Source organism: Dipodomys merriami, unplaced genomic scaffold, assembly GCF_024711535.1.
Source record: "Dipodomys merriami isolate MVZ:Mamm:240054 unplaced genomic scaffold, mDipMer1.0.p SCAF_116, whole genome shotgun sequence".
In the NCBI taxonomy this organism is placed as follows: Eukaryota; Metazoa; Chordata; class Mammalia; order Rodentia; family Heteromyidae; genus Dipodomys; species Dipodomys merriami.
In genome coordinates, this window is record NW_027202449.1 from 3,628,684 (window position 1) to 3,653,816 (window position 25,133).

The 25,133-nt window shown below is 55.3% G+C and overlaps 1 protein-coding gene across 1 annotated transcript in view; it reads right to left on the reverse strand.

Moving 5' to 3' along the window:
• LOC138822879 (C-Maf-inducing protein) overlaps positions 1–25,133 on the reverse strand; it is a 153,791-nt gene that overhangs the window by 28,585 nt on the left and 100,073 nt on the right. Inside the window, exons 3-4 of the mRNA XM_070015856.1 lie at positions 24,129–24,179; positions 1,847–2,008 (exon numbers count right to left, since the gene is read on the reverse strand). Coding sequence (XP_069871957.1) covers positions 1,847–2,008; positions 24,129–24,179 — 213 coding nt within the window. The remainder of the gene's footprint in view (positions 1–1,846; positions 2,009–24,128; positions 24,180–25,133) is intronic.

The following is a 25,133-nucleotide window of genomic DNA, read 5'->3' on the forward strand; positions in this document are numbered from 1 at the left end:
CCTTTCCAGATGTGTGGCAGAGATGTGCTCGGGGTCCGGATCAGAGCATCTCCTGTGACACTGACAATGTGTTCCACAGCCTCCGTGTCAGGCAGGCCTGGTGCCAGGGCCCAGCCAACGACACAGGGCCCTGCCCTCCAATGCCTGGCCCACAGCTGGCCACAAGGCACACCGGCCACCTTGGCCACTGCTATACCTGACGGTGGTGTCAGGGAAGACCAGACAATGTGGTCTGCAGAAGAAAGAGCCAGGCAGCTCGGGGTGGAATTCCCAGCCCAACACAGTGGGCTGGGCAGGTCCCTTGGTGTCCCTTGGCCTCAGTTTCCTTATGTATGAGATGAAGACAGCAAAGCTGCCTTGTGGACAGAATGGGAACATGGGAAGGGGCGTTGTGCGTGGGGCCCTGGCACCTGACTGGTGTATTTCCTTTCTCCAGGTGAAAGGCCTGAACTTGGGACTGGGCGCTGGACATGGGGTGTGAGTCAGCTTAGTATCTGAGCTTTCCTCCTCTGTGGAACAGAACGAGGCCAGCTCCCCTGAGGGCACGGCCTGTGCCTGTCCCCACTGCCACCATTCTGCACCCTCTGCCCGGTCTCCTCCAGGCGAAAGAGTGTCTATCAGCACTGCAGAATGGGTGCCTGCACTGAGGGACGGCGGGCAGGCCTGGGCCTGCAGGACGGACAGAAGGGAGTGTGCGGGAGAAAGAGCAGAGCATGCAGGGGGGACCTGGGGAACTGTCATCATGCGACAACTGTCATCATGTGACGGCGACTCGGTTAAATCTCCCTCAGGGTCCCCAGGGGCCAGGCAGGCAAGCAGGGATGTGTGTAGAAGGCTGACAGACAGCCATACTAGAACACAGCCAGGGAGGCAGTGCAAATGGCGCCCGGCATGCAGGGCAAAGTCTAATGTGGAGCTGCTGGCAGAGCTGATGGTGCTGCCTGATGCTGGGTACAGTGGCTGAGTTTTCTGAATGTCTTATTGTTTAAAGAGAGAACCTAGAGTGCTGGGAAGGTGGCTCAGTGGTAGAGTGCTTGCCTTGCATACGTGAGGACCTGGATTCAATTCCTTAGCACCACATAAGCAGAAAAAGCCTGAAATGGCACTGTGGCTCAAGTGGTAGACCGCTAGCCTTGAGTGAACAGAAGCTCAGGACAGTGCCCAGTCACCGAGTTCAAGCCCCACGACTGCCCCCCTTCCCCCCCAAAAGAGTGAGAGAACCTAGAAGTTCCCATTTGGCTGTGCAATCTCCTGTTACTTTTTTCTTTCTTTTATTAAATCCTGAGTCGGGTACACAAAGCCCAACTGTGGCTGCGTGGGGAGATGAGGGGCCGGCCGGTAGAGCTGTGCCAGGCTATGGCCGGGTGTCACTGGTGTGCTCCCCGCACAAATCACCAGAGGATCCCGGAGTTGGCATCTGTTGCTGGTGTCCAGACTCTGAGTCTGGACAAGACCTAGGCAGTGAAGCTCAGACAGCCAGAGCAAGAGAGCCTCCATTGCCACCGCCTCCTCTGCCAGCAGAGCTCCGCTGGCGTCTGTGGCTGGAAGGGGCTGCATGCAAATGCAAACTTCAAAGGGGAGATGCACTGGGAACTGGTGGCTCCCACCTATAATCCTAGCTACTCAGGACGCTGAGATCTGAATCTAGGCTCAAAGCCAACCTAGGCAAGAAAGCCTTTAAGACTCTTACCTGCAATTAACCAACAGAAAATCAGATGTAGGGCTGTGGCTCAAGCTTAAGTAAGAGACAGTGCCCAGGCCCTGAGATCAAGCCCCAGTCCCAGGTCATACACAAAACAGTGTGTGCATGGGAGCAGAGGCAGAGTGGAGTGGAGGAGGGCCTCACCTCTGACAGCAGCTTCGAGACAATTTCCAGGGGGGCTTGGTTGATGGAATCGTCCTGAAGGGGAGACGTGAGGGCCATGTCCACGAGCGTCCGGATCTCTTTCAAGACAACTTCCCAGCGGCTTGGGTTGCTCAGGACTTTCTTGTATTTGTAAATCTTTTTCTGAGTGGGAGACACAAGGAGATACGACTTAAGGAGGGCAGAAGACTCGAGATGACATGAGGAACAGACGCGTGAAGAAGGGACCGGTGTGATCCAAGGCACAGGGTGCAGACAGCCGAGCTCCTAATACCAGAAGGGCAACCTCCGCACTGATCTCAATGGCTTAAGAGAAAAGAATTATTCTCTTTCCGATCGTCTCTTCTGCCAATCTTTGCAGCAGGTGTGGGGTATTCTGGGTGTGCAGGCCGGGCTGGAGATGCTGCCTCTGAGGTTCTCAGCGGTCCCCCGGAAAGCAGTAACACAACAGGATGGCCAGGATGAGGGCCAGGACAGGCCCGAGCCCAGGACGGCCCCAGAAAACCTGGGGCTCTCTCCACACAAACCTGGCAAGGAAGACAGGAGCATGCGCACCTCCGCTGGCTTCCAAGGCCAGAGTGGTGGGGTGGGGGCTGCTGTCTCTCAGATTTGAGGCCGAGGCAAGTTCCGCCTCTCTGACATCATGGAAACAGAGGTCGGAAGGCGGAGGTCCTGGCAAGTCTCCCTCCCGTCTCCGTCTCCGGAGCTGCCTGTCCCGCTGCTGCCCGGCCTGCAGGGACACGCCAACTGGATGGACTCATCCTTAAGTACCCCGCTCCTTGGGGACAGCCCCAGCAGCCAGCTGGGGTGACACGGCACAGTCTCTGAGCCTAAGTCTGAAGGAGGGGAGGGGGGGAGGGGAGGGGAGGGCTCCCTGACTGCCAAGGCTCGAGCAGAAGCTCGCAGGCCTCCGCAGTCCCACTGAGCCGTTTCTGAGTTAAGAATCAGGAAGTGATTGAAGAAAGCACAGCTAAAGATGGAAGTACCGGAAGAAAAGTTCCATATCAGATTCAATGGGTAACTGGCAGAACGGGAGGATGAGTCTAGAGTCGCCCATACTTGGAACTTCCCATAAAGCCTGGGGTCCCTCAACTGTCAACTGGGTATAAGCGCCACACCCAGCCCATCAGCGTGTAAGTGATTCCTGGACAGAGTTCACTTCCTGGATGGAGTTGCATCTTCTCTTCTACAGTCCAGGTTCAACAGCCAACAGAAAAGAAGCTCTGATACTAACGTCTCTGAAGAACCACCCAGGCACAAAACGCAGAGGATTTTCTTTCTGCCATTGTTTACAACCTGAGCCACCATGCCCCGCCCTCTCCTGTCACCAGTCCACCTCTTTCCTCTTGGTCTCCTGCTCCTCTCAGACCCTGCAAAGCAGAGAAAAGAGGCTGCTGAGGTAAAGTCCGAGGTGTCAGGGGTAGGAATGGAGGGAATGGGAAACATTTCCACCCTTCCAGGGCTGGAAGGATTGCAAGGAGTGCAGCTAGCTCTGAGTGAGGACGTGAGGGGCGTCTGCCTTGGTGACATGACACACCTGGTCCCCAGAGGCATCCCTGAATGGTAACCAGCACCTTCCAAGTTACTATCAACGAGGCCACACTGCACCAGTGCAGCGAGCAGAGAGCCACTGCCTTCACCTGAGATCACAGCAGGCAGGCACAGCCCAGGGTGCCCAGGTGCGCTCCCACCCCACCCCGCACTCAGCATGTGAGCAGTCCTTGCACCTGGGAACGAGGCTGGGCTTTCGTCTGCACCCAGAGAGCCTTGTAATTTTCAAACAACTCACCATACATACCTAGTGAGTCCCAAAGAAAGCTACAAGGAGGCTGAGGTCTGAGGATTGTGGTTCGAAGCCAGCCCAGCCAGGAAAGTCCATGAGACTATCATTAACCACCAGAAAACCTGAAGTGCTGCTGGGGCTCAAAGTGGTAGAGCACTATAGCCTGGAATACAAAAGCTCAGGGGCAGCGCCCAAGCCCGAGTTCAAGCCCTGTGACCAACCAAAACAAAAAGGCACAAGGATCTGCTCCCAGACGGTCCCACAGAGGACGCTACTCGAGTGTGGTCAGCGCTCTTAGTGCCCATTCTGCTGGTTAGCATTAAGTCATTTACTCTGGAAAGAAGAATGACTTCATTCTTTTACGAAGATGATGCATGCTCATTATAAAATATTTAAACCATATTGAAAAGCATAAAAGGGAGAATGACTTAAAAGACCTCAAAAAAGCCCTTAACCCAGAAATAGCCATCATTAATATTTACTCAGCATCATTCCAAACTAGCCCTCACTTAAATGCTGCAAAGTAGACTGGCATCGTGGTGCATTTCAGAAACCCCACAACTGAAGAGAATGAGGCAGGAGGATCTTGAGTTCCAAAGGAAGGGGGTGGGGGGTGGGGGAAGGAGAGAGAGAGAGAGAGAGAGAGAGACAGACAGACAGACAGACAGACAGACAGACAGACAGACAGACAGACAGACAGACACCCTGTCTTTCTAAACAAGAAAACCCAAACTGCAGGACCAGAGGTAACAAGTCAAAGCAGGACCCACCAGCAATGCCCACACTAACATGGTATCTCTGACCCAGCTCGGTGCTCACCAGCCACCCACCTCTGTGGTCCGGGAGGGTGACAGCTTTCTGAGCACGCTGGGGCACTTGCTTCAGCATTGTCAACGAACCCTGGGCACCAGGTACCAGGCGCCAGGACTTCTGAGCTGCAGCATGCCACAGATGAAGGCCCCCTGGGAACAGACTCTAAGACAAGGGACTGAGTGCAAATGGCGCGGGCGGCTGGTAGTGCTCCCCTGCGCAGTCCTGCTGGGGCAGAGAGAAGATCCACCTGCAAGTTCACCGTTCCAAAGCAGGGCGGTGCGGTGCAGGGCACTGGCCGGGGCTCCCCCTACGCTTCAGCATGCATACCGCCCAGGTCAAGCTGGCCTCAGAGCCACACACCTACACACTCGGGGGTCCTGGTGCCAGTAAGTGGTGGTGCTGGGGTAGTGGGCAGCTGCAGCGCCCCTGCAAAGGACAAGGGACTCGTCCAGGCCCAGCAGGAGACGAGCCCCCGGGCTCTAAGAGCCAGACATCAGGGACCGGCGTGGGGCAGAGCGAAGGGCTGGTGGGACCAGCAGGTGAAGGGGCGGCCACGATGTCACAGGTGTGGGGCATCCCAGAAGAGGCTCTGAACCCCGGGACACACAGAGGCGCCTGTCCAGGGCCACGGGGCCTGGCCCCTCCCAGCTGACACTGGAGCATGTCTCCTGGCAGGCGGTGCCTCAGGATGGCCTGGGCCTGGACTGTGGCCGGAACCCCGAATCCCAGGCTCCCTGCAGCTCTGCCCTGGAACTGTGCTCTTCTAGCCAAGCCCCCTCTGCCAGGAGGATGCATGGCTGGGTGGTGTGTGTGGTGTGAACTCTGCAGACCCTGGCATTCCTTTGAGCCTGGGAACTGCCTGTGGCTGGACACATACTGATGACACACACTGACTCAAAGCAGCTGACATGCTACAGCACATGGCCAGGCTAGGACAACACCAAAAATGGTCCCACAGAGTGTGTGTGTGTGTGTGTGAATAAGCAGTAGAAACTGAACGTGGCCCCCACTCCAAAGTCTCTGGTGGGTGTGTGTGTGTGTGTGAATAAGCAGCAGAAACTGAACATGGCCCCGACTCCAAAGTCGCTATCTGGCCCTTCGTAGAGAAAGCTTGCCTCGTTTCAACTCACAAGGTCAACGGTCTGCCTGGGGGTCAGCATACAAAAAAGATGCTCATCTTGTTACCCCCACTCCCAGCCCCCGCTGACATGGTAGAGGACGTAAAGATGGAATATGATATTTGACTTGGATTGTGTAAAATGGATAATGAATGATTTTTAAGATATAAATGTAAGTGTGCTGTGGATAAGGCTTCCCTGGTAACTCATTACTTTAGCTACTAACTGTAATTGTAACTCTGTAACTCCATAACCCTGTAACTCTGTACCTCTGCTTCTGCTGGTTTTTGAGCAATGGGAGCCCTAACCCAGCGGGCCATCACCACCCTTTGTTCGATTCCCCTGCTTCCCACAAGCAAAACCTTGGCCCCACCCTACCCCAAATGCTTCAAAGCCCCTATGGGCCGGCCCTCGGGCTGCTTCCTGGGATCCCAGCTCCAGGTGAGGTCCTGGCGCATCAGCACTTTTCATTCAATTTATCTTTTACATTTTCACTGCGGACTGAGAGGTCTCACTGCCCCTCCCCACTACACCGCCAGGGAAATGCGCATGAAAGCAAAAGAGAACCAGCCCAGCAACTCACATCTGTAATCCAAGCTACACAGGAGGCTGAGATCTGAGAAACATGCTTTGAAGCCAGCCTGGGCAGGGAAGTCACTTGAGACGCTTACCTCCAATTAACCGTCAAAAGCCAGAAGTGCAACTGTGGCTAAAGTGGTAAAGCACCAGCTTTGAGCAAAAAAGCTAAGGACCAGGCCCCAAGCTGAAGCCCTAGTACTAGCATAAACACCAACAAAAGAATCTGTCTACTGAGCTCCATCTCACCATCCCTAGCACAGCAGGGATGGAAAAGACAGGCCACAGCATGTGCTGGGAAGGAAGCGAGAAACGGAGCCTTGTGCTGGTGGGGGGTAGACTGTGCTGGAGCCACACTAGACACTAGAGTCAGTTTATTGAAATGCTAAAACATCAACTCACAGCTCAGAAACTTCCCTTGAATCTGTCCAAGAGAAGGAAAAACGTACTCTATACAAAGATCTGGGCACTGCACCCTGTGCGCACCCATCCATCAACAGAGAAACAGGGTGTGGTGGAATATCTAGCAAGGAAAAAGACAGCATTCTTTCTATGGCAATGCAGGTGGACCCACACCTGTTATGCCAAGATGACACACTGGTGATTCGCTTTATACAAAACATATGGAAAAGGAAATTCACAGACAGAAAGTAGACCAGTCCTTGCCCGGGCTGAGGAACAGCAACAGGGATGAGGCTGTAAGCAAGCTCAGTGACGGCAATGTTCTAAAACAAGACTGTGAGCCATAGCCCCTCCCACCCCGCCCTTCTATCAGTCCTGGGGCTTGAACTCAGGGCCTAGGCACAGTCTCTGAGCTTCTTTTGCTCAAGGCTTACTCTATCACTTGAGCCACAGTGCCACTTCTGGTTTTTCTGTGTATATGATACTGAAGAATTGAACCCAGGGCTTATGCATGCTCTACCACTAAACCACATTCCCAGCCCCGCTTCTCATTTTTTTGCTGGTTAAACTAGAAGTAGGAGTGTCTTACAGACTTTCCTGCCTGGTCTGGCTTTGAATCCTGATCCTCAGATATCATCAGCCTTCTGAGCAGCTAGGATTACAGGTGTGAGCCACTGGCTACAGTGGGTGGATTTTATGGCATGTAAATTATATCTCAAATAAACTTCCTTTTAATGCCATCCTAGGGGACAAGTCATCAGACAAAGCCAAAAGCAGTATAGCTAAATAAATGTTAAAAGTGCAGGCTTTGTAATCAGCAGGCTTCAGCTCAAATTCCAGCTCTACTTCAACCATCCATCTATCCATTCATCCATCATCCACTAATCCATCTAGCCACCCCCACATCTTGCACTGATTCACCTATTACACATATCTGTCCATCCATCTGTCCATCCATCCTCTACTTCTCTACCCACCCATCCATCTAGCCACCCACCCACGCATTATCAATCCAGTCACTCAACAAAGATACTTTAGAACTATCTACTAGGCTGTTTCAGCCCTGTGTAAGTACTAAGGATGCCACGGTGAGCGAAGCAGAGCACCCCAGTGCTCCCAGAATTTAGTCTATTACTTACATCTTCATTTTCTCACCTGCAAAACAGGAAACTAACTGTCAAAGGCTTGATGTGAGCATCCACAAAGTAAGACACACGAGATTCTTCATCCAGGCCCTGGCTACACAGCCACTCTTACTGATGATCACCCACATCCAGAGCACGCAGGAGCCCCACCAGCCAGCAGAGCCAGCCAGCAGGTAGAGCCTCCTGCTCCACGGCTGTCCTCACCCTCTGGCTTGTCAGTGAAGGGACGTTACCTGGGCAACACCCGCCATCTCTCTGGAAACTGCTCCTGAGCAGAGGCAGGCACAGACGCTGGGATCTCAGGCGTATGGGGGGGGGGGCGCCGCGGGGGGCCAGAGCCTGTAGGCTCTTCTACCAGCAACAAGCTGTCACCAGAAATGGGCTCCCTGCCAGGAGAGGTGTGGCTCAAAATGTACTAGAAGCACACCTCTGGAGGAGGGAGCTGTGGCTCTGAAGCACACAGACGCCAGCACGCATGCTCCCACCCCACCACAGAGGGGGGTGCTGCGGGGGAGGGGAAGAGGAGGGGGAGGGGGAAGGGAGCGGGGAGAATCCCACCGAGATGATCAAGCTAGAAGGATTCAGCCTGGCTTTGCAGCGCTAGGGTGGGTCGTGGAGCAGAGCTGCCGGCTGAACTTAATCAGAATGGGATCCGAGTGGCCATCCAGAGCTTTGGTCACACTGTCACCCTGCAGCTGCCAGTAGCTACCACACTGCATGGCAGACAGACAGCATTTTTCTCTACCACGATGGCTTTACTGGGCGTGCTGTCGTAGAGTCCTGGTGTCCCCTCTGCCACCATGCCCGAGGCTCAGCTCATCTGCCCCTCCCCCAAGCTTCAGGCCAGCCTGTGTGCACAAGATGACCCTGCTTGCTTCCAACCCCTGGGGATGCCACCTCAGGCTCTTCCCTCCCTAGTGTGGGGGGCCCCCAGGCTGCTTTACTCCCCCGGCAAGCTGCCGCCCCCTGGCTTCCCCGATGTGGGACGGGCTATGGCTGCCATCCATCACTGCTGCCAAGCCAGCGCTCTAGACGCCCTGGCACTGGTAGGGGATTCCATCCATCGCCTCAGCCCTCCACAGGGCATGGAGAATGCCGTTTTGGCTTCAGATTTGACAAAGGCTATGTACCTCTCTCACACGTTGCTCTGCGCTTTGGGTCTCAAGGTCTTCAAGACCAGCTCCTCACCTCTGAGCTGACCTCCCTGGACTGCGCAGACTCGCTGGGTCTCTCCGGACTCCTATCCCAGGTCCCCAACTCCGCCTGAGGGCTCTGGCCAGTTCCTGGGTGAGCCTTGGTACAGCTGACACCTGCAAAGGAACTTTGTTCCTCCCCGCCCCAGGGAGATTTGGGCATTCCCGAGCCCCAGGCTTTGAAATACCAAGAAGATAAGCACCTTCACTGGATACGCAGATCTCATTGTAAAATGTCATAAATGCTTGTTCTGCTTGCTTCTGTTACAGACAGGCCTTTCTGATCTGTACATCTTCTAAGACTCTGAGTATCTTTTCTCTCTGACCGGGATTCCCCCCCCCCCCCCCCCCCGCCTCAGGCTGCCTCCATGAACCAGCGCGTCCAAGTCCCTGCTTCCTGTGGACACCTGCATGTCCGTGAGCCCATGCCAGGCCACCTTCTGCCAGGGGTCAGCCATTACTGCACTGTTGCGCACTGTTGGCTGCCTGCTGGTCCGAGCCCCAGTGCATTCATGGATGGTCAAGGTGGGTGTGGGGGCACCTCCTGCAGGAGAGGCGGGCCGAGGATCACCCTAACAACGCTGCTCAGAGCCATAAAATGGCTGCCAAGACAGACAATGACACTGGAGCACAAGCCATCTCCCTCCTGGGGGGACTCTCCAGAGGCCAGGCCTCCGAGCTAAGCAGTTCATGAATGTTAGCTTCCATGGTCCTGACAACAGCCGGGGGGGGGGGGGGGGGGGAGTGTACAATTAGCCTCTTGCATAGACGAGAAACCATCAGGCAGCTAGTGAGAGAGATCGGGGATGGCCTAGCTCTGTACCACAGGTGCCCGACTTGTGCCCTCCACGCCTTCATTCACACTGCTGCCTCCTGTCCCAGGGAAAGCTGAGCTTCCCCTCCCTGGCTGGCCAGGGCATTTGCAGCCTGGCCCAGCTCCTATCTGCCTAAAAAGCCAGCTTCCAAGGAGATGCGATTTGCTTGAAGGAGGAATGCAACCTGGGTACTCAGCTTCCTTAGTGCCCACTGGAGGCAGACTCCTTGCAGCCATTACTGTTGCTAAGGCAACAACCAGGCACAGGTGGGTGTCCTGCTCCACTCGTCCTGGGCATCGGCTGGTTGCCTAGGTAACCATGAGTCTGGATGATGAGATGACCCAGCCTTGGTGTCATGCTCCTGTCTGGGTACCACATCCCACCTGCATGTTCAGAGACTGCAGCACCCCAGGCCCCATGCAATCAACAGTGAGGGTGTTCAGCACACTAAACACCGTATGTGTTGTTTTACTCATAAGCTACAGGTAAACTCTTTGGGGGCAGGGAAGAGGCCTTGGCTGCCACTGCAATGTTCTGTGTAGTGCCTGGAGCCACTCGGGGTTCAGGAAAAGGTGCTCCCCATAGTTTTAAGAAGGCAGACAAGAGAGAAACCACCAGAAGGGTCCACAAATGTGAATTAAGTGCTCCTGCTAAGGCATCTGGCATTGGATTCTCTAACCCATTGTCAGGGAATGCTCCAGGGTCTGTGTGGGACCCAGATTCCAATCACAGAGCTGGCTGGGCCCAGAGTTCAGGTACACGGACAATGGATGCAGCTGAGCCTCAGCAGAGGGCTCTAATTCACAGGCCCGCTGTTACGCTCCCACCGGTGGGCGCCTTGTGTTCTCCCCTGCCACAGGGAGTTGGTGACAAGGAGCGACAAGTACCCTGCCCACGCTTACACAGCGGGTGATGTGGATCGAATTGTGCCTCCTCCCAAGAAGATGTCCCAGTCTGAACCACTGGAACGTGACACGACCTTGTCTGGAGGTCTGTGCAGATGAGGATGCGGTCACTCTGGAGTAGGGGGGGCTGTATGGCCGATGACTAGAGGTGCCCATGGGAGCGTGCGTGCACGGGAGCGAATGCCATATGAAGTTGGAGGCAGGGGCACGGGCCAAGGCAGCCAGCCCTCAATGTGGGACTGTGGGGGCCAGGAAAGTGGCTCAGTGGTAGAGCACTTTGCCTTGCATGCCTGAGGCCCTAGATTTGATTCCTCGGCACCACATAAGCAGAAAAAGCCAGAAGTGGTGCTGTGGCTCAAGTAGTAGAGTGCTAGCTTGGAGCTGAAGCGCTGAGGGACAGCGCCCAGGCCCAGAGTTCAGACCCCACGACTGGCAAAAAAAAAAAAAGAAAGAAAAAAAGAAAAAAAGTGGGACTGTGTGGGGCAAGAACTCCCAGGGGTTCCAGAGGCCCTGCCCTCCTTTCACTTGGCACTTGGCCCCCAAAACTGTAGAGGACACAGCCTTCCTTTTCAAAGCCCCTCATTTATGGCACTTGGTGGTGGTCACCACAGGAAAGAAAGCCCACGCAGAAAGTACTGACAAGGCTGGGCTGGGCTGCTCCACGCCTGGCTGGGCTGCTCCACACCGGGCTGGGCTGCTCCACGCCAAGCTGGGCTGCTCCACGCCGAGCTGGGCTGCAGCCGTCCCCGCGGCCCCATCCGGCCCCTACTTCACCAAGGAGGCAGCGGGCCTCTGGGACCACAGGTGGCAGCTTTCTGCTCTCAGCCTGCCCTCCCTCTGCGGCCTGGGGCAGCCTGATGTCCTGTCCCTTGGTGGAGAGCAGTGCCAGCATTCACCCGAATGCCTGTCCCTGGCCCCTGCCCTGCCTCGGGAAGGCCATGATGGCTGCCTAGCTGGGCACCTGCATCATCAGTGACCTCAGCAAAGCCACCTGGGGACCCAGGAGGCTGCAGGAAGAACTTGCAGGAGAATTCAGGTGAGGAATCAGCTGGGGATGATACAGGTCCTTGGCAAAGAAGAGTGGAAAAGGGGTTCCACTGAGTGCTTTCCCAACACACCAACCAACACCAGCAGCTACTGTCCATCTGACCGGGAATCCCGGCCTCCCCCGCACCAGCCCGTGCTAACAGCACCTCAAGCCACTGAGCCAGGGCCTGGCTACACATCAGAACTACCTCAGGGCTTAACAAAGCCCCAACTACCCCAGAACCCCACCTGGACCCATCAGGCTGGCACTGTGGGTGGTAGCACCAGACATGGGCACCTTTTTGGGCACAGCTGTTATTTATAGGTGTACTGGCATGCCCATGTTCACAGACGCATAAAAGGAGAAAAAACTGCAGCCAACCAAATAATGGAGGGGTAAGGAACTATAATGCATAGTGTACCTACCCGATGGAGTATTTCACAGCCTTGAAAAGGAAACACAGACACACGCTACCACATAGGTGAACCTTGAAGACGTTCTGTCAAGTCTATCACAAAGGGACGAATCCTGCTTGACTTCCCTCATATAAGTCCTTAAGGTCTTACACAGTTGAGTAGGGGTTGTGATGCGCGGGGGGAAAGGACAGAGCTCCAGTTTGGGGCGACGAGGAACATCTGGGTATGGGTGGTGGCAACAGGCACGCAACAGTGTGAATGTACTTAACCAACAGCTCACTTACACAGGGCTAGTGGGCGTGGCAATGTACGTCTGTAATCCTAACTACTCAGGAGGATTCTGAGCTCAAGACTAGCCTAGGCAAAGGTAGCATGATGGAGGAGGTGGGGAAAGGCATGGCTCAAGAACACTCGCCTAGCATGTGGGAGGCCCCAAGTTCAATCCCCAGTACTGACCCCCCACCCCAAAAAATGAAGACTAAAGTTAACATGGTAAGCCATGTTGCCTTGGGCCCTGAAGGCAGGGGTGCAGTGCATGAGACCATCCCCTAAAGTCTGTGCGTTCTGGAGAGGCCTGGGGAAAGGCCCTCAGCGGGCCCGGCGGGAGGCTGACCAGGGCAGGACAGCTTGCTGAGCGGAGGGTCTCCACGGGGTGGGGGGTGGAATGGTGTCCCAGGATGAAGAGGTTGGTGGGAGGGCATCGAGGTGGGTCCAGACCTAGTGTCTTGATAAAAGGTGCCAATGGACGAGGGTGCCTTGCCCGGTCACCCGTGAGAAGACCACCACACTGAACCATGCAGTCTCTGACTTCCCGGAGTCCAGACCTGTAAGGCACGTTCTGCTTTTGTTTATAAGCTCCAGCTGCCATTGTTTTACTACAGCTCCCTGAATGAACTAAGAATGAAAAAGGCCCAAGCCCCCAGAGCTACAAGGTGCGAATGGCTGGACTGTCCTGGGGCTCAGGAGACCAGCAGGATGGGGTGGGGGTCAGCTCGTGTGGTGCGCTGCCTGCAGCCCTGGTGTACTCCTAGCGACCTGGGAGCCTCGGGGAAGGCCTTAGGTTTACCGTCAGAATTGAACTTGGATTTCCCTCCAGCTACTTACAAGCTGTGTAGCCTCAGTTTCCTAGCTGTACAATGGGCTTACTAGGGGCTCTGCCTCCTGGAGCTGCTGAGAGGGTTAAAGCTAATATTTCAGGTTGATACATGATAGCTGAGTTCAGTAGCCACGCTCAAAAAATAAGGTACCTAGAAAGTTCTGAATGTTGGCAATACAGGAATGCCTTAATTATGGTGGTTGTAACAGCTCACAGTTAAAAAGCAAGTGAAGGAGCGTGCGGATAGCTCTGAGGACCCCATCTCACGACCACAATCCACCGGGAAATACAGAGCCACAGACACACAGCTAGGCACCCACAGAGCCCAGGCTCCAGGCCAGCTGTCTTTGCAGAGGTAGCTGGCCCTGGTAGGAGGTGTGCTTGCTCAGCTTCACCCATAAGGCTTCAATTACTTCAGGAAGCCGCACCCATAACCATACACTTAATCAAATAAGAGCAATAAAGACCCATCCCCATCGCTAGGGGTTTCAGAAATTAGGACTCTAGTGGTGACAAAGTCCTGTCCTCAGATCTCGAACTGCTCAGGGCCCAAGGTCTAAGTCAGTGAGAGAGGGAGCGGAAAGTCACTGGAGAGCCTGTTGATTTTTCTTTCTCTAGTCGGATGAAGCAGGTGCAACACAGCGGGGTCAGCTTTGGGGTCCCTGTGTTATGTCCAGAGATGGCCTCATGCTGCACACACGGCTGGCATCTGGCTTTCTCTTTGCACACCAGCTGGGACGTTAGCCAAACCAGCTTCGGGCAGTTTCCCGTCAGTGCTTTGTAAGCTGCCTCACACGCACAGGCTCAGACAAGATGCTCTTAGAAATATGGAAATGAAGACCCTCAAAGTCCTTTCACCCAAACCTCAGCCGCGGTACAGTCCTCCTGGCGCCACCGCCAGCTTCCGGTCACGTGACCCACTCCTCCTGGCCGGGGCCAGCCCTGGGTCAAAGGGGTCTTTGAACCCAATTACTACCAGGTCTTCCATAAGACTGCAGGGGGTGTTTCATTAATTACTAACACATCAGTGGAAGGACTGTGCTGGGCAGTCTCAGGTGAGGCCTGGAAACCAGGGCGACACTGGGAAACCTCCCGACCCTAGACAAGGATTTCCTCCCCGAAGTCTCAGGGCAGGGCCCCTCAGCAGGGGCCTCACAGTTTACTGAACTAGTGACTTTAAATAGGGCACACACTTCAAAGGACATCTGGTGTGTTTGCGGCTTGGTTTGGAAGCCTCTGCTCCTTGAGTCACCCACCACAAAGGGCTCTGATGTATGGATGCCCTAGAAAGAGGATCCAGTTCCGTAATCCAGTTCCAGCTCCCAGAATCCAGCAACTAACTATCCCTGGCTGCTTTCAGATGGGCTTCAAAGGTGAGACCCACTGCTCCTTCCCAGGAGGGGTCCTGGGCACGGCAGCAAAGGGCTGAGCCTTCCTGGGGGAACCCTCAGACAGTCACACGGAGAACTCTACACCTAGAGAAACCCAGCTGCATTCTGGGAGCCTGGGTTCCAGACAGCTCCTGGTAAGAACACCTGGAGGCGACCAGAAATGATGACGTGCTCAGTCACTCACGCACTGCCGCAGGCTGGCAGGGACCACGCAGCAGGGTCCGCCAGCACAGAAGGCATCGGGCCCTGGGTGTGGATTCTGGTTCAGATGTGTGAGTAAATTATTTATTCTGAGGGTCAGGGCTACCCACCTCCCAGGGGACACTGTGCAGCACGGGTGAGGTGACACAGACGGTGAAAACTGGTAGTCAACTTGGTAAACATGCACTGGACTCCCCCCCACACTCCCTTCAGGCTGTGGCAGCGGTTGTGGGGCCCGGGGCCTTGTGAATCCCACTGAGTTACTGAGCGGAGAGGATGACCCTCTTCCATGGAGAGTTCAAGGCTGTGACAAGGACCTCAAGCGTCAGTGGCCGGCCGTGAACGGGGCCCACAGGAGCCTAGCGTGCTCTCGGCCAGTGTCCAGAGGCCCTGGAGCTCATGGGTGCTGTAGGTTCCCGTGTTTCTGCACATCTGTTCTAGCCTGGCAGGCAGATTCAGCCTGGTCTTCTCCAGGGTTTTATCCAAGCGTGTGGCAAGCTCCCACTCCTTTTCTTCTACCCTACTGGCGACACAGCACCCTGGCACTCTGCTGCCAACAGGAAGCAGGTCCATCCGAGGGGCATCGTGTTTCCCAAAGCAGGTCTTTCTCAGGCTTTGTGCAAAGCTGCCTGGAGGTCCTGGCAGGGCCTTCCGGAGAGCAGGATGCAAACAATGGCCACCAAGGCCTGGTGATGCGGGCACCTCACTTTGGGCCAATTAGCCCCTCCCCAAATCCTTCCTTCCTAAGAGCTGAGCTGCCACCCCGCTGGGCTCTCTGATCACCTCTGGCTGAGACAAATGTCTAATTCCTCTGTGGGGATAGGCGCTGCTCTTTTTAGTGTGTGGTTGGCCTTGTCTCCAAGCCAACAGGCAAGGGGTGGGGATGGAGAGGCCGGCAGCCTTGGAGCAAAACAGCAAAACAGCAGGCCATTGTTTCCTCCCAGACTGAACCTCCTGGGAAACGCAGCGCAGCGCAGCGGTGCTGGGGACCCTGCGCAGCGGTGCTGGGGACCCTGCTGCCCCGTCAGCCTCCTCAGGAGGTCCGGCCCACAGAGGTACTACCTTCTGGTTATGTAGATGTTTCTCATCTGCACACTGAAAAAATTCAAAGCTGGGTGCCAGCGGCTCACACCTGTAATCCTAGCTTACTTAGGAGTCTGAGAGTGTGGTTTGAAGCCAGCACAGGTAGGAAAGTCCATGACGTTCATATCGCCTGTAAAATGAGGCTGAGATACACACCTCCCAACAAAACACTGAAGCAGAGCTATGGCTCAAGTGCTAGAGCGCCATCCTTAATTGACAAAGCGAGGGGACGGTGCCTGGGCTCTGAGATCAAGCCCCAGTATGAGAGAAGGGGGAGGGAGGGGTCTCTGTCTTAAAGGGCAGAAAGCAAGTTCGCCCACAGAGCTTTCATGTGAGAAGCCTCTTGCATGGCTCAGCGAGTCATCAGCCCCATCAGAGCATGGAACATGTGACACCCGGAGCTCTGCTCCCCTTCCCTCCCTGCCTGGGAAAAACAACCGCAAATGTCACTTCTCTCCTAGCTGCTGGGATTGCTGTTTCTGAGGCCTGGGAGAGCGGTCGCACAGAAGAGGGAAAGGGGTGTTCTAAGACCCTGCAGTCGAAGGCAGACACTCTAGGTGGACGGAGGAAGCCCTGGCCAGCAACAGGAGAGTTCAAGGTGAGGCTTGGGGGCCCAGGTCATGGTACAGCCCCAGCTTCTTCCTTTCTAGCCTTGCCGCCTGAGCCACGTCATTCTACCGGTCTTGGTGCTTGTCCTAGAGTGGGGACGGTCACAAGAGTACCTAGGGGTGAGAGCAAGGTGCCATCGGTAGACACAGAGCTCCTCGCAGAGCATAGTGCTTTGCTAAAGAGCTGAGATCCAGGCTGACCCTTGCCTGAACAGAACCGAGGACCCCCACCTCGCACACAGCTGGGCTGGCCACTGTTTTATTTACAGAGTCAACCGTGTGTGCATTAGCATTTTCATTCCTGAATTGGCCCACAGCTGGCTGGTGCCACTGTTTCCTGGGCTGTGGTGAGAAGGAGCTTCCTGGCAGGAAGCTCAGCAGAGCTGCTCACCTCGAGGTGGCCGGAAAGCAGGGAGGAGCTAGGGAGGGGCCAGGGGCATGCTCCATCTCTCAGGCCTCCCTGACCTGCCACTCCAGCAGGGCCCTACCTCCTAGGGTTCCCACCACACGCCAGTAACGAACCCATCACAGAATCAATACATCGATTAGGTAGGTCAGACTCAGGATTGATCCACCTTCCCAGAGCCCATCAGCTGGCAGCCAAGGAGCCTTCTGGAAACAGCTCAGATGCACACCCTAATACCATAGTATGAACTAGTAAGTGGAAAATTATAGAAATAAGCCATCTGTAAGTTTAAAAAATTAAGTGCCATTGAGTGGTGCAATCAAATCTATACTGCCCAGATCTAGCTGAGTAGGATGGAACACAAGAAAATATTCTAGGGTGATGGAAATCTGGGTGGTGGTTACTCCACACACCCAACAGTTAAAATGTATGCAATTTTATCATAAGTTACAGCTTGAATGTTTAAAATGGAAGACAGGTTAATGGGAAAGTGGGGATTTTATTTTATATTTTGATGTAAAGCACAGGGACTTGAACTCAGGGCCTCATGCTTTCTCTCACTTAGCTTTTTTACTCAAGGCTGGTGCTGCTCTACTACTTGAGCCATACTTATACTTTCAGCTTTTTGGTGCTTAACTGGATATAGAAGTCTCATAGACTTTTCTACCTATGCTGGCTTTGAACTATGATCATCAGATCTCAGCCTGAGTAGCTAGGATTACAGGTGTGAGCCTTCAGTGTCTGGCTGGGAATTTAATTTTTTTTTAGTCCTCTCTCTTTGTTTTTTAGGTATACGCAATTTTCAACAGCCCCAATCTTGGGGCTCTCATAGTGCTAAGATGTATTGGAACTATAACTTATACAGCCACTCAGGAGAACATGTCAGCTGAAGGGCTTGGTAGTTTGCCTCATGGCTGACAGTTTGATACCAGGACACACAGCAGGAATGTGCGTGTGTGATCCAGATGTTCAGCAACTCACTGGACAAACCCATCCAAAACAAAACAACACAATACAGCCCAGCAGCCAGTGAGTAATAAAGTGTTAGGGTACATAATAGCACGGGTAAGTCTGATAAGCTAATTTTCAGCCAGTGATCGAGAGTTCCAGTTTTCTGGTAGTTAATTGGAGCTAAGAGTCTCACGGACTTTTTGCCGAGATTGCCTTTGAACCATGATACTCAGATCTCAGTCTCCCGAGCAGGAAGGACTACAGATGCAAGCCACCAGCGCCTGGCTGGGTTGTGTTCTTTTCATCTGTGCACCTCTGTTCTGAACAGCACTCTAATGGACCTTGTACCCTAGCCCTGGTCTCACCAAGCCCACAATCCTGCCAGCTCCTGGTGGAAGAAGCTAGAAGTACCTCAGGCATCCTGCCAGGCACAAGACAGAGTTGGAGGTCCTCTAGCCTGGGACACAATCCCAGTGTGACTGGACTCCAGCAGGGTGGCCTCCAATCAGCCACTCTGCTCACTCATCTCTTCCTTCAATACCAGCCTCACCAGGCGTGGGAAATCAACAGATACCCTGGTATGACAACCTCAGCATAGCTCCTGACACCAGAGATGAATAAATTGTTTTTCCTCTATTGCAAATACCTATGAGGGCAAGACTCTCCTCCCCAAGGCTGTCCAGCCCTCTGCCACTTGTTAGTTTCAATCCCAGAGCACCCTGTTTTTGGTTAGAGGGTCCCCAGGGACCCACTGAGAGGGGCCTGGGGCTGGGGATGCTGGCGACGGGTGCTCCCATGGGGACTGGCAGCCTGAGCTCTTGAGACCTCTGCCCTTGGGTTGAGCACTCCTGTGGACAAAGCCTCCGGTTATACTTGGACCGGTGAGGGTCTCCCCTCTCCCCATCTCAGCCCGCCTAGCTCCACTGAGACCCCTGGAACCCCTTCGTGCAGCGCTGGAGCTGGAGACAGCCCCTCCCTCCAGAGCTCTGCGCACTCCCTCGGATTCTTTTTTTTTTGTCGGTTGTGGGGCTTGAACTCTGGGCCTGGGCGCTGTCCCTCAGCTCTTCAGGCCAAGGCGAGTGCTCTACCACTTGAGCTACAGTGCCACTTCCAGGTTTCTGGTAGTTAATTGGAAATCAGAGTTTCACAGATGTTCCTGCCTGGGCTGGCTTTGAACCGCAATCCTCAGATTTCAGTCTCCTGAGTAGCTAAGATTATAGATGTGAGCCACCGACACCTAGCCCACCGATTCTTAAGTGGTCACAAAACCCTCTTTGACTGAGGGCCAGAAATTAATCTGACAGAATTCCTCCCACTGGACCAGGGTGAGGTGGGCCTGTGGTTGGGCCCCTAGGAAGTCTAAGACCAAGTTCTGCTCTCCTGTTGCCCCTTCCTTCTCACTGGAGGCCCGTTACCCTACCCCGGCGACCAAAACAGTCTGTCCAGGAGTTCCATCAAATCTGATGGAACAGCCTGGACAGCCTGAGGAAGCCAGAGAGCCAGTAATGCAGTGCGTCTGGGCTGGGGTGGAAGCGGGTGGGCCTGAAAGTGGTTGGGCTGTTGTTGGGGGGAGGGAAGGTGTGAGCAAGGCAAGGGTTACTTTGCATAATCCCAATGCCTGCAACATTTGGAAAGGCCTCCCGAGAAAAAAATGCCAGGACTCTGGACACACCAGGCAGGTGTGTGGAAGGACCTTCTGGAGCACATGTCCTTCCTAGATAGTTGGGGAGGGGTTTGGAGCCTGGTGAAGCGGGTATCTGGCTAGAGCAACAGGATCCCTGGAGTGGCCCCGCCGGGGCCCAGGACCAGCTCAGCCTTGCAGGGCACCAGTGAAGGGCTTGCGGCCATTGTGTCGCTGCTCCCTGGGCAGGCATGCTGGTAGTGCCTTCGGCCCTTCCCCTCTCCCCATGCGGGAGGCACAGCCAGACAGGCGGAAGGGAACGCAGGAACCATCCCTGGTTCCTGGGCAGGGGACCCAAACAGTAGCTGTCCTTTGGCAAGGGCCAAAGAAGCCAGTGGCTGGGCCCTGACATGTAGCAACAGCTCAGAGATTTGAAGCTCGACAGCTCAAGAAGCTGCCTGGCCTCACCAATGTCCCTCATCCTCCCAGACTCTCGGTTTCCTCATCTGTAAGACCGGGGAGTGACAAAGGCCACAAGGAACTGTCACGAGGCTCGAGGGAGCAGACGTGACAAGCTGCCGGCACGAGGGAAGCCCATGAACCCAGAGACGCTCCACATGGTGCTCTCCCTCAGGCGCTCTCCACCCCTACTTTCTTTTTTTCTTTCCCACCTCCTCTAGGGCACAGAGGTCTGACTGAGTGACCGCCCAAGGGGCTGGCCATGCCTGCTTGGGGAGCAGCAGGTGGGCCCAGCCACAGAGCATGCAGAAGGACCCTGGGACTTCCCTCCAGCCAAGTGTGCTCCGGGGCTGGTGGCTCCGGTCTCACCCACAGTCTGTCCCCCAGCTCTAGCACAGCACCCACCTACCCACCCCCACCCCGGACTGGGGCTGTTCTTAGTGAGCCAGCTCCTTGGGGATAAAATCATCCTGGAATCCAAGACTTCTGTGTGGCGGCCTGGGGAAGCCTGCCAGGGAGCAAAAGGCTGGAGGCAGCTCGGGTCCCCACTGGGCAGGGCAGAGCAGAGCAGGTGCCGCTGGCCCTGGTCCCTGTGGCCGCCTGGCGTCTCCTCACAGGTGGCTCCCTCAGAGCCCGGTCCAGGCACAGGTGTGCTCACCCGGCGGCATGCTCACAGGCAGGTCTGCGCCCCGTGCCTGTGCCCACAGGGCATCCTCCAAATCCCACACCAAGAGACAGGGCAATGCCCTCGCAGCCTGGAACACAGGCTGGCCCTGAGCTTACAACTGTGGCTGTGTCCCCCCTCCCCCCCTCCCGCCCGTGCATGTGGTTGCTTGTCTCGCCAGGACCAGGCCTCCAAGGGCCTGGGCAGGAGATCAAAGGGAGGCCTCATGTACAACTAACTGTACATTTCCACCCTCCCAGGGGCTGGCCTCGGGAGCCCAGCACCCAAACCCCCAGAGCCACCCTCCCAGGGAGCCTGTGGGACATGAGCTCTGCTCTGGAGGGGGCTGGGAGGGCTCAGATTGCCCGCTCCGCTGGCCAGCCCAGGCTAGCCATCCCTTTTCCAGAATGGAAAGACTCCCAACTCCTGTGGGCCCAGGCCTCCAGGACTTGCAGAGGGCAGGACAAAGCTGAGTTGCCTGGGGAAAGGAGGAGAACCTCAAAGTGGCCACTCTGCCCACCGGCCTCCTCACTTGCAAATGAACAGAGCTTATCTGGGGAGACTGTTTCCCACACAAATCAGTGCTCGGCACTGAGGGCAGGAGGCCCCGACAGCGGAGTGCACGAGGTCCTGAGCTAAACCCACAGAGACGCGTGTGGCGCTCAGGGACACCGTGTTCACATGCTGCCCCTCATCCCCAGAGGTCGCCACAGCCCAAGCCCTGGGCAGCTCTTCACTGCTGTCCCCGCAGGCTCTTCGGTCCTCTGCCTGCTCTGGAAATGGAACACTGCAGAGAAAGAGCTGACGGGACTGGGGCAGGGCTGGGTTTCGGAAACTCCCATTGCTGTAATAACTAAGACTTGTCAGTCCTGGGGGCCGCTGTCCCGGAAGAGGGCCCCCAGATGCCAGTGCAAGCCCAGAACAGCGAAGCAGGGCCCTGACTCTGAGGAGCACACGCTTTCTGAATAGATGAACTTGTTCTGCACATCGCATGCTGCAGCCATGGCATCAATGTTCAAAAACATCTAGAAACTTTAAAACCTCATGCTGAAACGGGGCAATTTCTAAATGCCCTCAATTTGTATAGTCTAGCGATTAAAGAGAAAAAATTTTTTTAAAAAAGGAAAATATGGAGGGCGAAAAGGCTACAGTAGAAGGTCATGTTCTGAGAGGGCTGATGAGTTCTGAGCTCAGAGCAAAGCACTGATCACGAAGGCAGGACAAGCCGGTTGCTGTGTAACTGAGAAAATCAACTGACCTCTCTGAGCCCTGATCCCTTCATTTGCTGCATGACAATGGACCAGAAAGTAGCCACCAGGCACTGTAGGCCCTCACTCACTCATTCACTCACCCAGTTAGAGAAACAGGTGCTAGGATCTGCTCGCACCAGGGCAATAAGCTTCAGAACCAGCATGCACATCCAGGTCTCCCAGCTCATTTTTGTTAGCCCAAACAACTCCAAATGCTTCTCTGCCCCACCCCTCACCAAATCCAGGTAACCAAGAGCCACAGGAATTCAGCCAAGCTGCTACCACTGAGATGCCACTGCCACCTGGTGGCGACATACCTAAATCACTGGGGCAACTGGGAAAGGGGAACGGCCCGTGTCTCAGGCGCGTTTGAGACATCGCCCACGCTTGTGTAGGGAGAACAGAGGTCACCACTGCCACAGTGCCAGGCAGGTGCCAGTTCTCTGAAAATCTTGACTTTCTGGATGCTTAAAAAAACAAAAAGACCCAAGCACCGGTGGCTCCCAGGATTACACCTGTAATCCTAGCTACTCAGGAGGCTCAGGTGTGAGGAGGATCATAATGTGAGGAGTCTGTAGACTCTTATGTCCAATAAACTACTCAAAAAAGTCAGAAGTGGTGCTGTAGCTCACATGGTAGAGTTCTTGCCTTGAACAGAAGAGGCTCAGGGACAGCACCCAGGCCCAGAGTTCAAGCCCTAGGACAAGCCACTCCTCCCTCCTCCCCCCCCAAAAGACCCAAATGCAACCACAATTGAGTCCAGACTTCCAGGTATTCTGGAGAACTGCTGGAGCCCAGGGGCCCTGTTCTGGCCTTGTTTGCATCCTTGACATGAGGTTCCCAGGTGAACTCCTATACCATCTTCCAGATGGGCTCCTTGTGCCCATTTCCTGTGCCACCTTGGTCACAGTCATGTCCCACCTACAGCTCTCTCAAGCAGCTTCATGGAATGCCTGCAAATGGCTGCCAAGGGACAGGCTGACCAGGCAGGAGAGGGGGCAGCACCCAGTGCAAAACCACCGCCTGCAGGCAACCCAGTCCACGTGCATCGGCCACCTCTTGGATGGCCACGGTGCTTTTCCCCACCTCAGGGGGGCTATGGGTGTCCAGGTACTTTCCTCCCCATCCTGGGCCAAGGAACAAGGCAGGCTGCCACTGGAGGTGGCCTGTGGGTCCTCCATGGTGAGCACGGAGGACACATGCAGTGCAGACGAGGCAGCCGCGGTCCCCGATGGTGGAAATGGCCACACGCCGTCCTGACGATCAGTGTGTAACTGCCACCCCGCAGAGAGCCTCCCTCTTCCACTGCATTTCTAGGAGGCCAGGGACACACGGGCGCCTGATCACAGAGAGCCGGCGCCAGGCACATTCTCCACACAGAAAACCGAATTCTTGGTGGCTTTTCAGTGACTACTACCTCACTCTCTCAGCTGCCACCTGGGCCCTCTGACCCCACGATATTTCAGATTCACAAGCGTTGGCTCCATCTCGGTCTGCAGACTGGGCCTCGACCTCCCCATCCACACTGCAGGAGCAGTGGCAGTGACAGACTTCACCAATTTGTAGACGTTTCACTGAGCCTTGGCCAGCTCCACACACAGTAGGATAAATGCAGGTTCCATTTGGTACCTTGTATAAAGCTTCTAGGGCCTGGCACCATAGGCATAAAACAAAAGGACCCGGGCTGACATGGAAGAGAAAAGTGCCTAAGACAAGAGTGTGATGATCTGGGTCTCTCTCCCCTCCATCTGTGGGGAGCCCCCGAGGGAGCAGGGGACCCCAAGTACCCTGGACCTCCTGCATGTGCCGGCTTCCAAGGCTGACCAGCTCCCTACAACGAGGACAAGTGGTGACACCACCTGTCGCTCCAGCAAACCTATCACGGCTGGTTCTACAGGCAAGATCAGAAGGCAAAGAGGCAGGGCGAGGAACAGCCTCCTGTGGGCGCCGCTCCGCCCCACCACCAGCTCCACCGCCAAGGCTACTGGGCAGGACAGCGTTGGGGGGGGAGGAGGAGAGAAGCACTGTCCTCAGGGGAGCTGGCCTTGGCCTTGGAAGGGACCAGCACAGGCCTGGAGGACCGCGGGCATGCCCCACAGAGTGAGACCAGAGAGCCAGGCATAGAAGGAAAGCGGGCACAGGAGCACGGCTCGTACTTAGCCTCACACAAGCTTAGCCTCGTGAAAGTCACTTTCCACGCAATTCCTCAAGCGCCAAAATTCAGCTCCTTGGCCTTCAAGGATGATGCCACAGAGCAAAGCCCCCACCCGGACTGTCGGGAAGGCAGAGCCTCTGAGTGACAAGCTGGCTCAAAGCCACCATCCACTAGGTCCCAACTTACCTTCCACTGCAGAGAATGGAACCACTGGTCTCGCAGGTAGCTGTTGGCGGCCTGTAACAAGAACAGGAGGAGTCTGGTCACCAGCCTGGCTCATCCCAAGCCTAAACGCTTGCCCTCACCCTGCCTGCCCTGGGCTCTGCCATCAGACCCTAATATGTCTCGAGTGCGATCTATTAACCAGCTGTATACCAAACTGCAACATGAGGGAGTGGAACTGTAAAGAAAAACACAAAAAGACACAGCCTCCCTCCCCCTGCCCCTGCCCCAGTGGCAGAAATGTTCCAGGCAACGTGAGCACCAGCAGCGCTAGAGCAGACCCACAGCAGACATAGAACACAGCTGATGAAGAACCTTCTACAGCTTCCAGCCAGGTGGGATTGGGGCTACTTGTTACCGCAGCAATCCCAGCCTGCTCTGTCTGCGCTGCCTTTCACACAGCCTGAACACCGAGCCAGGAATGCTTTACCTTCGCACCTTCCCCACAGGGCCTGATTTAACTCCCATGCGCCCCTCAGGTCCCACCTGGAATGCCACTTCTCCAGAGTGACTTCTCCAGACTCCCTCCTCGACTCACACTGTCCTGCAGCCGCCTGCCTGGCTCTTCTCTATTGGCTGCGGCTCCACAAGGTCAGAAAACATGTTTGACACATGTACCACAGTGCCCTTGAAACCCAGAGAAATGTTTGCTGAAGGCTGATGAACTGAATGAATGAATGGTTGGAAGCATGCACATGCACTGGGCCAGGAAGCATGAACAGACGCATGGATGAGCAGGTACATGGATGGATGCTGCATGCCTGCATGGGTGGGTAGACGGATGGGTGGGTGGGTGTGTATGGACAGATGGGTGGGAGGTGGCTGGATGTATGCACGCACAGGCAGATGGATGATCCAATGGATGGGTATGTGAGTGGGCAGACGGATGTATAGACACATGGACGCACAGTGGGTAAATGGGTGAAAATGCATGAATAGGCGGGTGGCTGTAGGGGTGGGTGGGTGGGT